The sequence below is a fragment of the Homalodisca vitripennis genome, chromosome 2, assembly GCF_021130785.1.
Source record: "Homalodisca vitripennis isolate AUS2020 chromosome 2, UT_GWSS_2.1, whole genome shotgun sequence".
NCBI lineage: Eukaryota > Metazoa > Arthropoda > Insecta > Hemiptera > Cicadellidae > Homalodisca > Homalodisca vitripennis.
Window position 1 is genome coordinate 171717542 of NC_060208.1, and position 13737 is coordinate 171731278.

The 13737-nt window shown below is 33.7% G+C and overlaps 1 protein-coding gene across 1 annotated transcript in view; it reads right to left on the bottom strand.

Moving 5' to 3' along the window:
* The window catches only part of LOC124355899 (ATP-binding cassette sub-family A member 2-like), a 93181-nt gene that overhangs the window by 1095 nt on the left and 78349 nt on the right, over positions 1–13737 (bottom strand). Inside the window, 7 exon segments of the mRNA XM_046807053.1 lie at positions 3287–3324; positions 4121–4432; positions 7704–7799; positions 7801–7952; positions 9731–9967; positions 11840–12034; positions 12601–12726. Coding sequence (XP_046663009.1) covers positions 3287–3324; positions 4121–4432; positions 7704–7799; positions 7801–7952; positions 9731–9967; positions 11840–12034; positions 12601–12726 — 1156 coding nt within the window.

Below are 13737 nucleotides of genomic sequence, written 5' to 3' on the forward strand. Positions count from 1 at the left end.
TTTTGGCCTAATTGTCGATAGGAATTTTAGCTTCTCCTTTAGTCATGTCGCACGTAAAGTCTGTGCTGGTATTTTTGTTTCTTTCGTAGACTTTCATCTTTCACGGGGAACCGATGGGCTTCTGACTTCATATTTTGCATTGGTTTATCCCTACCTTTCATACGCTGCACATACGGGGTATATCACAAAAAAACCTGGCCAAAACTACATTTTTGTGATTTTGGAAACAATTTAGTGCCCCAAAATGACTTTTTAGAACAATAATAATTATTTACTATACCATTTTTCGAATTTATATGCAAACAATTATTAGTAAAAAAAATCAAAAATGGGATAAAAATAAAAAAACCAATATTATATATATATATATATAAAATTCATAGGTGTCTGATTTATTGTTATATTTTTTTAATCACCAAAGTAAACTAAAATTAAATATACTCTATACATTACAAATATTAGCTTATTCAAAATAAAAAGTTATATAATAAAAAAACCTTATACAAACGAAAAGTAAACAAAATTATAAACTAAATGCAAAAGTGAAGAACATCATTGTTGAAATTCACTATTCTTCTTATTAAGTATAAAAAATTTAAAATCTAACCCTGAGGAAAAACACACAATTTTATAATATCTAAAGTCTAATAGTTTAAACAAATAATATAAATAAATAGATATATGTAGCCACAACAAATAAAATCTAGTGTACAGCCTATGGCACAAAAATAGGAACTATTTACAAAAGCATTTGCCGGTTTGGGGCACAAAATATATTATCTAACATACTATATTAATAATAAATCACAAAATAACAAATACAACAATATTAATATACAATTACAATTATGTATGAAGGTCCGAAAGGAAGTGGAAGTAGTAACTTATTTACTAATAGTCATCACCGTCACTTTCGCTAGTTTCATCAGTACTCGTGCTAGCTGAACACTCGAAACTCGTCTGCTTTTAGAAACGCCAAAGTTTCTGCTGAGAACGGTTTCCGCTTCTTTTTTTATCAGCATTCTACTGCCTGCAGCTGAGGTAGACGTCTGAAGTGAGAAGGAGGTGATTCATCACATCTTGGATGCAGTCCTTTCTCGAAAATTTTTCTAGCAAAGTTTTGCCTGTATAAGCGGAAATGCTTGTTTGCGTTGATTCGGCCGCCTCCTCTGATAATTGGCCGATTGGTAGGAGAGCATGTTCAATGACCAAAGCTCCGTGACATAAAATTTTATGAAGAGTGGGGGTCATAGGGTGCCATTTATATAACTCCACATTATCAGTTCAGCTGTGGATCGAAGATACACAGAAAAACTTTTCCGTGTCAATAGGGAACCCACTTGCCAGAACTTCTAAAATCACTTTTAGCTTCTTGAGGAAAACTCTATGTTTTATCCCTATGATTCTTGAAGTAGTTAATGGGATCGGCAAAAAAACCTTCTTGATGTGTTACCATCATTGGTATTACCAAATCCAGCCTTAGGCACATCTATATGCAAGCCCATTTGATCCCGAAATGCGTCCTGAATCTGCTTTTTTTTTCTTCTCAGCTGAAATTTTCTTTTCCTCCTTGTTTAGTCTCCATTTTTGAAGAGGCAGTTTGTATGCTATGTGGAGGCATGTTTCTAAAAATCGAATTCGTGCATGCAAAACAGATAGTCCAAATTAAGTGTTGCTCGGATCTATGGAACTTTCTTCAAACAGTTTTCAACTCATTGAATTCTTTGCTTTGTCTGTTTGCATATGTAGCACTTCATCGTTGATGTTGTATTAGTAGCAGCATTGCCACACTTTGCCATCTACCATAGTGAGCACAAGAGTATGTGATACTTTTACGGGTTTGTTATTGGTCTCAAATTCCGTAGGATTTAAGGTTTTCAGTTTGGTTTTGAATTATGCTCTATTTCGGATCGAGTCACTTCATTGCTTTCATGCACAAACTGAATCCTTATTGGGCGGCAAAAAATCGTGAAGACGAAGGAGCCGGATTCTGCCACCAAACCTTTTGTGTGTGCCATTCACATTGCTCGTGAGTCTTAGTGGTACTAATGAGCTGATGAAGACATGGGCATCAGAAATCAGGATTTGTTTTCAAACATCTGTTTGAATTCTTGTGCTTTCGAGCCATCGCATCCCCATTTTGTGATTAATATTCATATTCTGCAACTCGGTATCACTTGCCGTTATTAATACTTCTTCTAGATACAAGCAAAGACGTTGAGTGGTGTGGTCGAGAAGATTTTGAACACGTACTTCAGCTTTTATTTCAGAGATGCTGATATCTTTAGGATAGCATTCTTTTTTCTCTCTTTGCAGCAGGGAATAACACGGGTATATATCTTCTTGCCCACTTCTTATCACATTATATTGTTTACGGGTTAAATCTGCCTCCACATACTTAATTAGTGCCTCTGTTAACGGTCAGCTTGCCACTTTTAGCACATTTCTCAGCCGAACTGATAATTTTTCTATATTTGGTGGCTCTTGTCGGGGTTAATGAGGCCTGTTTTATGAGCTTAGAAAGGTCTTTGTTGCCTGAGGCTCTTTCGCTCATTACTGCAGCGTAGGTTAACTCTTCATGAGGTACTTCTGACCGTACATTTTCTGTTTTTGCGCCTCTTGCTTCGCTCACTACTTTCCTGGAATTCCTTTGAAGGACGGCCGGGTTTATGGTGTCACCAATCAGATAGACATATTGATCCCTCGAGCCATTGTACATTTGCTTTCCGAAAACGGCATTCTTTGTAGCTGGCCGCAGACCACTTAAGCTTAAAATGATGTCTAAAAGACTTTAAACTATCGCGGAGTAAATTAATTCTATCACTGGGGCATTTGGTTATTTCTGAGAGTTTTTCTTCAAGAAAGTCTAGTTTTTTGTCCAAATTTTTCTTTTGCACTGTTTAATAATTTTGAACAAGTCCTCTCTCTGTATTGTCATCGAGGGCTCCGCACTAGAACCTGCCGACAAAAAACTACTGTTTTTATTACGGAATTAAAAATATTTGAATTATTTGTTATTAAAACCTCTTTTAATTAAATTGCAATAAAACAAAGGGGCGGAAAGTGGCGGAAGGTTTTTCTCTTAATAATTCAAGTAAAAGGTTCATAGAATATGTCTACGCAAGACATTTAGCTTAACTCCGTTTAACTCATAATTAAAATGCTCTCGGAAGATTAATTTATAAGAATTTTTTTACCACGACAACATTTATGACTGTCTGCTACATTTTATGAATGAAAAAGTTATTCTTATAGTTCAATAATGCATTATAAACAAAGTACATACCTGTGCCTGAAGAATCCATAGAAGTTTTTAGGATAGCACTAAAACACAACAGTGTTGTAAAATTTCACAGAAAAGTGATGAAAAATAGCGAGTGTCGAGAAAGCAAACGTGTAAATATCACAACAGATGATTTCCAAACTGACGTGGAGGGTGCAGGAGGCGCGTTGGCGGCGGGGATGAACCGGTTTTTGTATGAAGAGGGGTTCCCTATTGTCATTACAGAACAAAAGGGACCTCTATGGCTAAGTTTGTGAATTCGACTTTTGGCCAGCTTTTTGTGGCGTATACCCGTATGTGCGCTGTTGAGATTTGGGGGTTTTTGAAAATTGCAGAACAAACCATGTCTTTCTTTTGCAGAAGAAAGCGGTGAGAGCTATTGCTGGCATCCGTCAATCAGAATCCTGCAAATCACATTTTAAGAAGTTCAATCTGTTTACTTTTCCAAGTATCTATATTTACCACACATTGGTATTTTTTAAGCAAAACCAGGGCATTTTAGAGTCACTAATTCCACAGTCCAGGACACTACCTCAGAAATAGCAACAAATTAAATATATTCCCCCCCATGCAACCTCTTTTTTCAAACATCACTGTTTTTATAATGCCGTAATTTTTTATATTTCTCTTCCTGTGGACCTAAAGAATGTAATTGATGTAATGGTCTTTAAGAGAACACTGAAGGCTTTTTTAATAGAAAAATGTTTCTACACCCTCAGTAAATTTGTTGGAAATAAAATAGTCTGTATGTATAGATATAAACTGTACTTGTATTTTTGTAATATTTATGACGCAATCCAATGCATATTATATGTCTGTTTGGAAATAAAGGATATTTGATTTGATTTGATTTGAAAGACCAATCCAAATACTTTCCATTATATGTGTAAAATTAATGAGTAAGTGCCCTACAAAAATGATGTAACTTAGATAGAGTTTTAACTTTCCATTTGGGATTTGCAGACTAACTGGGGACTTGTGAAATTGACCCATAATCTTACCCATGATATTAATCCAGTTGCTGACTTCACTATCCATACTGTAGAGAGATATGCCCCTTAGTCCTGCATACAATCTCAACATTTCCTCCCCTGTCAGCACTTCGATGATGGCATCAAACTGGGGACAGTAGCCTATCTCCTTCAAATACTGAAAGAGAAAAGGCAAATAAATAAATAATGTCAATATGGCAAAACCTGACAATCCATTCGAAAAAAGTTCTGGAATATTTGCTTTTATAAATAATTATGGTGAAAAATACAACAAGAACATATTTTCTTTAAAAGTTTTTGCATAGTAACATATTTTACAATTAACAAGAATCCTACTGATAGATAAAAGAAAAGAAAGGCTTATCTTATGTCACTCACATCACCACTAGCAGTGACACCTAACACAGGTTTGTGACATCACTAGAAGATAAAGTGGATCCAGTCTGAGGTGCTTGGAACTTTGGTATGAGTTACTTAAAAGGAATTTATTTTGTTTTGAACTATTAAATTGTAAATAGAACATTAGTTAATTCTTGACATACTACCTGACAGAAAAAGGAGTGGGGCATTCCTATCAGGCAACAATATTTTATATTGGATTTTAAAACTATTCAGGCGAAGAGAGAGAATATATAATTAAAGAATAGCAAAACAAATCTGAGTAGTGAGTTTCACACAGTGGGCATTTTTAATTGGTGCAGCAAATTAAAAGGGGTAACAATAGTCAATGTTCTTTATCTACAAATTCAATGAGAACAGTATTAGCGTCATAGCTATATATGCAAGTGCATGTTAGAGTATAAAGTTATGTGTCAAAACCTCCTTGGGTGAATTCTTCTATGAAGTAGAGGGAATGATCAATGAGGCATTTGTGTATTGTGGGTTTTATATCAATCAATTCTTTGTTACTTGGTAGCATTATACGCTGCGTCCCGAAAACATTTCCTATAACTCATCGACAACAGCCCCCTTTCTCGGAATCGTACTGACACAATAAACACATCTCACTCGCTAAAAGTCAGTCTGTTTAGATACGGTGCTGAGTGTGGTGGTTGTTGGAGCTTTGTTTTTACTGATAATGTCTGATGAGTTAAATTTGAAATTCAAAGGTAGAATTATTCCCGAAATTGTATTAATGTTTATAAATTTATGAAGGAAGAGACAGACCATCAAACTGTTAATATTCCGTTGTCAAAGACTCGTCAAAGAACTGCTCCAGCAACTGGTGTATCAGTTGTGCGAGTTGTGACTCAAATAAACGGTGAGCTTAAAAATTGAAGGTTAGTGCAAGGTAAGTTTTACTAAAACAAAAAAGGCCGACAACATAGAACTGTGACTCGATAAGTGTGTAGTGAGAGGACAATTTCACATTGTAGAACATCAGATATCAACTGTAAAACTATTGAGGGAGGCGCTAAGGGAAAAAAATAAACTTCCAGGGCTGTGAGAATTAATTGAAAAACCAGAAATCCAAGAGAAAAGGATAACATATTTCAGAGCATTAAAACATTACGGGGAGCAAGAACGCCCAATAATTTATTTAGATTAGTCTTATATACCATTGTCTCACGTATCTAACCAAACCTGGTTTGATGGCTCAAATAGAGGGTTACACGTTCCGATTTACAAGGGAGGGAGACTGATAATTAATTTATGCAGGTGCAGAGAAAGGGTTTCTGACTAATGCTTTTAGCTGTTGGAAGTAAGCAACCAAAGTGGGGACTACCACGACAACGTGAACAGGGATATATTTGTTAAGTGGATGAAGGAAAAATGTTGCCGAATTTAGAACAAAATTCACTATGAATTGTTGAACGTGCTTTATCACAAGAAATAAATTGATAAGGCTCCTTCAAAAAGTATGAAACAAGATATGAAGGCGTGCTTTCAAAAAAACGGAATGCCATTCATCAGCGATATAATTTTACCTGGACTGTACAAACTTTTGCAGCTATATAAACCAACATGCCTAGTACGCCTTGGATGAAACTGTTCAGCTGGAGAGTCATGACATCCTACGACATCCACCCTACCACCTAGAACTCAATCCCATTGAATTAATTTATGTTGAAGTCAAAGGTTATGCAGCTAAAAGGAACACATCATAGCTTTGTCTCAAGCTAAAGCTCTCTGAGAAGACAAGTACCAAGTATGGGCGCAGAAGAGTGGTCAGTAAAGAGCAAGAACATGGAGAAAATCGAAAACAACTTTGCAGCCGCAGAACCCCAGATTGACAATATTATAGAATCCTTTACTGCATCTATAGAATTCCGCTGCAGTATTCCTTTCTTTTTGAATGAAACAAAATAACACTCCTCGATTTACGTTTGGTGAGAGAATCAACAGAGGCAGCCACATGTTTATGTGATTGCAGTGCAACATGAACTAGCTATTTGAACTCGGCGCAGTGACAAATGTAGCAGGAAAGATGTACAATCGATTTCTGTGCATAACGTGACCAGCCACATGTCTGGCCGTCATGGTGAGAGATCGGAGATAGAAAAAAATGACTCTTGTGTATATAGTTCAGTCTTTTGGAAGTTACATCAAAATCTTCAGCTTAAAAGATGATCAACCAATTTTCTTCAACAAGTAGACATTTGAGCTCTTGTAAATTGTTTCTTCTTAGACAGTGGCCAATTCTGGGAAACTCAGGACTTCATAAACAATTAAATTTGTATTAATATTGTTATACGTACAAATAGTTGGTCTACAGATTTTTAAAAATCTTATAAATCAAGAATTTTGTTAAAGTTATGATAGTTTATTTATTTTAAATGGAGTAATTAGATTATGAGGTTTTGTGTGAAGCAGTTAGAACATTTCTTTAATTTGTCTACTTCTAAAGCTGTAGAATGAAAAATGCTGAAAATGTACTTGTTTGTGCACAAAGCCTTAAAAATGTTTTACAACTATATATGGTGATATAAAAAAGTTAAAATTAAAACTGTATTTCACAGGAATTAAATTGAAGAATTGAAGACAAAATGTAAATAATAATGCATTTACTTGCTTTTTATAAAATCAAATATTATTGGGAAGGTGGGGAGCACAGAGTAATATGCCCTCTCCTATGAAGTTAAATAACTGATCAATGTTTGTCTAACATATACATTGTAATAAAAAGAAACAAGGTATCCAAGATAAGAAACAGTTATTACTGGAAATACATACTAATTATCATACAAGTTTATATTGATTTCGGCCTTTACTCTATCCATTTTTTCAGACCTACAGATAGAAGAACATTCATTCTCTTAGTGTAATTATTTTCTTAAATGCTCTATTTGAAGAGTTATGTTCCCAAAAATACCTTAAATGTTTTTCTGCATATCAGAAAATTTTCTTCAATACCTACATCATATTTATTAAAAGGAATAACGGAAAAGCCTCAGTAATAAATTGAATGGTATATCAGAATAGTTTACCTTTAATCTGTTATTGACAATATCATAAGACAATATGGATGCTGTTCCCACGGTTGGTATTTCCTCGCCAGTAAGCATCTTGAAAGTGGTGGTTTTTTCCAGCTCCGTTAACCCCCAACAAGCCAAAACACTGCCCCTTCTCCACTAGAATACTAACTTCGTGGACAGCCACCATATTGCGGTTGTACTTCTTGCCTAGCCCACACACTTTCAGCACTGGCCCATCTCTGACTGGCTGTTCGGGGTGGACTGTAAATAAGACAATACTTACAGGAACATGGTGGCGTTTTAAACTGAAATTCAATCAAATTTGCTAAATGTAAAATTGAAAAAATTTGTATTCCAAAAAAAACTGAATTATGAAATTAAAATTACAGATACAAAAATATAAACATAAACTGTTACAAAATTGTTGTGAATGGATTCATAACATTTTCACCTTAACCTTAAACATTTTCAATATCATAATTAACTTAAACATGGTGTGAATTGTATTTTTTTTCAAAAATTAAAATTTATTCTTTTATAACTTTTAAGAGGTTATTTTCCCAAATATGCAGTATGTGCCATTTTGTTCAAAATGTAATGGGTTCTGAACTGCTAAAACTTAATTAGAATCTGTGAGCCATGTTCAAACAAAATTATGTTTTTTGGATAAAAAACCTTAAAACTGAAATGAATAGACTATAAGGATTGTAAGGAACCACAACTAAAACCAAACCTATCTGCTCATTCATAGGTCACTGGAAATGTTCAAGTATACATAAACACACAACATACTGTATTCAATTAAATTTTCAAAAAACCCATTTTCACTCAGAAGGTTACAACTAATATTTTCTCTGAAACTCAAAGTATAATCTATATTATCACAATACTTTCTTCTATATTACAGCTGAGCTAATGAAACAAAATAAGAGGGAGAGCTGGCCAGCAAAAGGTGGATAGTTAGTATTTGTAAAATGTACACAAAGTAATTATTTAACTCAGAAGTCTGGTAGATTAAGAAAATGGGATCTCATAGATAGCTAGACTTCCTAGAGAGACTTTTCAGGAATCAGAGGCTTCCAAAGATCAGGTGATTGCGGTAGCTAGAGACCAACGGAGACTTCAAGTGGTTAAATGGAGTAATAGTGCCTTGTAAGATTTGGATATTTTTATAATATTACTCTAGAAGCCAGGGTCCTGAAAACTTGAATCTTCAGAAGCCTAGCATAGCCAATAATCAGTCAAAGTACTGGAGGCTTCTTGGTGCCAAAAGCTCACAAACCTTAAGTGAAGGCAGAGATAGGGGGCTCATAAAAGTTCTTTTCACCTAAAGCTTCTTAATTGTTCCAAGAGGTAAAGGCCTCACAGAGGCACATCTTTTCAGAGGCCAGAGAAGTATATAAAAGCAATTCTGTGGGTCAGGGGTAAATAGTTTATAGGATATGGATTTCAAAAATCTACAGAACCTAGAAACGAGGAACTCTTTTGTGTCTCTGTCGATGAGAAAAGAAGATTCCAGACCAAAAAGGTCCCCAGAATAGGGGTTGCTGAAGTCTTATAATGACTGGACATCACCAAAGACTAGGTGGTGCCACAGAATGGAGACTACAAAGAAACCATGTAATTCAGTACCTGAAAATTAATAAACAACAAATCTAGACCTCTTCTAAGACTACAACTGTAATCCACCTTAACCTTTATCTGTATTATATTGAAAGGTTTAGGGTTTTGTTTGCTATAAACTATTATACAACTGTTTGGGAGTGCCGATGGCCGAGTGGTCTAAGACGTTGGACTTTGAGTCTGAGTTAGAGATAGCGCAGGTTCAAATCCTGTCTGTGGCCGTTGCACTTTTTATCAGTACCTTCGACCTTGTACTGTATCGACTCTCCCCCTTATTCTGTTTGATAAGATCCTCGCACACACCAGTGGCCTCTGAGGACGGGTAGCATAAAGTTTTTTTTTTTTTTTTTTTTTTTTTTTTTTTTTTTTTTTTTTTTTTTTTAATATATTGTTTTATATTTAACTGAGATACTTACCATTATTGAGCATAAAATTTCTTGCCTTCTGTTTCTCTTCTGCTACATCATCATCATCTACAACAGTGTACTTGAACATCGGACCAATCAACTTACTTCTGACGTTGGACCAAAACAGCTCCAACAGTCCAAAGTCAATCATGAATATTATAAACCAATACAGAATCCACTCCGTCATTAGAAAGATCACATACTCCAGAATATTCCAAACAGAATGTCCCTCAAACAACGCAGAAGCTGTAACAAATTTAGTTTGGTTTATGTTATTTTTAAATTAGTAAAATTTGGAATAGCTTAGAATTACAAAACAATTACATAAATAACCTTCTAAGGAATTACTAGTAAGTCAAATAGGTCAGATAGAAAAATAAATTTCTCTGATTATTCTGCCCACCCAAACCATTTTGTGCCAACTCCCTTGTATCGTGTGGCGTATTCTATTTCCGGGACAAACCAATTGTCTCATAAATGATGGAGAAGGGTACATTGAATTCTTCTTTTATGAATATTGCATATTTGAGTTACAATGTGTTTGGAAAATTTGGATTTGTTTGCAAAAAGGTGTAATGATTTTACAAAAAAAGTCTGATAAAAAAAGGTTTTTTCTACATTATAGATATTTTTTATCATCTACTCAGTACAGCTAGATTTATATGTGGTACGAGTAACATGACGTAGGCAGTTCCATGCATGAAGGGGCTGGATGGGCAGGTACAGAAGAGAGAGAGGGTTGCTATGGTAGCAAGTGCAACCACAGTAACTGTAGTTTTCAGCTGCTAATCTTCCACACACATTGTTCATTGCCAGCTGCACTTGTGCAGTTAGATGTCAGCATATCCTGACAATTTATTCACTAATATTGTTCATTGAGTTGTAATAGTCTTTACAACAATCAACATCATTTATACACAAAATTAATCATTAACATTATTGTTTATAATTAATATGATTATAAATTAAATTCAGCCTGTTACTGTTCAACTCTTAATAATATTTAAGGTTTATAAATATAGATCTCGTCATTGTCTAGGTTTTTAACATCAACGCTACCCAATGACGGGTGGCCGAATCTGTGTCCTTTCTAAGCACCTCTCCGTAATTGTATCTATAGAGGTGTTATCAAAATCACCCTCTATATCCAGAAATACACAGAAAGCTACTTCCTACTCCACTAACCTTTCAATCTTGGAAACCAAGCTACTGAAGACCAGAGTTATGGACTTTCCACATTGATGGGCATACTGTTCAGGATCTAGATCTCTGTTACTCCTTTGATTTAACAAGAAATTCACCCCTAACATGGCTAATTGTAATATTTTCCATAGTTTTTAGTAGAAAAGATAATAAAATATATGGGGCTATATGATTTAAGCTCACCAATGGGGCAGGGGCCTACATTGAGAATGACAATTGCCTCCATCCCCATTTGTTGTAGGGAGAGTGTTTCAGGGCAAAGCTTGATATAAAGAAATCCAGCAAAGATAGGAAATACATTAGATTGCACGCAGATTACAAGGCCCGGAAATAGACACTTATTGCCCAGAGTGGGTTTCTCAGACCTACGTAATGTACATATTCTTTTGATCATGGCATCAAGGTAAACTCTACTAAGGTACTGAAAAATAGTTCATCAAAACTAAACGTGTTCATACATGCGCAGAACCTAGAATAAGGGCCAAATACAATAGTATTTAACTTTTAAATTGTTAACCTTGAACATCTTGTACCAATGGAAAAAGTGAATGTCAATTAATAACTCTAACAATACACGTGAAAATAAATGAGAAATCATTCTAATTAAATCAGATAAAACATAAAATACCTCTATCTAAGCTAATTATTTTTAAAGATATTGTTTTAATATATCTTTAAAAGTTGAAAACCTCTTTCAGTATATTTTTCAATAAATTGATTTAATTTACAGTGTTATAAATTGTGGATAAAATAAAGTTTAAAATATTTAATCAAAATATTAAGGGTTTTGATTTCAATCTAGTACAACATAATCCTAGCATTATAAAACTATGTTTAGTGTAATAGATAAAAGTACTGTATTGTTTTTAATATATATTTAAAATAATTATTGTTGAAGGTTTCATCAGAACTTACAATCACAGATGATGGAGCATTTACTGCAATTGCTAACCTCGATCATGACTTTCACCAAGCGCACAAGAGCTGATGTCAGGGCATAGAGGGGGTTGAGACATAGAAGGCCATTCGCCAAATCAAATTTCAGGCGGGGTGTACTTTTTTCTGAATAAATCGATTCAAGTCCCAACATCACGAGAGGGGCAACTATACCTGCAAAGCAACAAACATTTAATTTAATATACAACAGTTTGCAACAGTAGTTTTCAAACTAATAAAGTTACGTGTTAGCCTTTCAATTTAATAATAATGTAAACATTTGTTTTCATTAACCTAAACGACAATAACTTAGAAAAGCACACAAGAAAACTCATTAATTATGAATATTATTACAAATATTATTTGACAATGACCAGCAAATAATATTTTTTATTTCACAAAGTGTTAAAAAAGTTATTTATGCATGGATTAAAAAATGTAATATACTTAAGCTAGTCTTATACATACTGTAAAAGATTCATATTATCATCTTAAGCCATTTTTGAGCTGGTTATAAATTTGTCCAAAATGCTTGTAATTTCTCATGGAGAACTTAAAAGAAGTTTTTTCATATTTTTCTTATCTGCAAGAAAGCAACTTGAAAGTGGTGTGTGTGGCTCAGAAATTTAAATAAAAGTAACCCAACTCTACCACTGTGATTAAAGTCAGTCTTGAAAAATATGAAAGTGTTACAAAAAATAATAATAAGAAGCAGATGTGTTAACAGCAACAATATTTACCAGTCAAAAGTTGGAATATCAAGAAGAGTGAAAAAGCTTTGGCTGATGATCTGACCAAGAACGTAATTATGTAAGTGAACGGAATCCCACTGATTCCGTATAATACTAGCAGGAAAAACAACACACCTGAAAACAATATAATTAATTATAAAATAATAATAATTTGCAGAAAAATAATTTTATAAAATAATCCTCATAGTGACAGTGATTTACTTAGATAAATTAAATAATCAACAACAATTTTAATTTATCTATGATTGAGTAATCACTATTAGAAGTCAGAAGTTTGATTGTCTTTGAACACTAATGTGTGATTGACAAAATCAGACTCAACTTACATAAATATGTAAAATATATCAACAATATTGTATGTTGTATAAATGTGTATTGTATTGATATATACTGTATGTATATTGTATTAATACTTAAATTACTTTATATATAAATATATGAAACTTAAGTATTAATACAAAAATAATTTTCTGTTCACTCAACAATACGCTTAATGTTAAAGCTCAATAATAATTTAGTTAAAACTTAAAATAACAAGATTAATTTTAATCATCACAACAAGATTGATACACAATCAATGAAATTAAAAATACATATAACAAAACAAAGTTGGAAAATTGTCATAACGAAACGTAAATATATCTTATCAGTCTTATTTTGATAAAAGGTGAAATTTAAAGAACAATTGTGATTATTAAGTATAACGTTATATAAGTATGATTAATAGCAAATCTCTGAAATTCTGATCAATGATGATGCTGAAAACAGTTAAATTAAAGATCAATGATGACTTAATGTTTACAAATAGTTTTAAATTCACATTTCACAATTACTTACAATATCTTTCTCATTTTATTCACGAATTATGTTTACAATAATAATAAAAGCTTGGTGAAAAGAGGCAAGTAAATGTGGTTGCACAGTTGAGGGCGTTGGACTTTGAATCTGAGTTAGAGATAGTGCAGGTTCAAATCCTGCTTGTGACCTTGTATGCAGTGGGTCTCCTTATTCTAATAATTAAGATTATACATGAACAGGAAAGTGGCCCATGAGAATGGGTAGAACAATGCTTAAACGGGGATCAGCCTCTCCTTTTAGTAAAAAGAAAAAGATTCATTGGTTCTG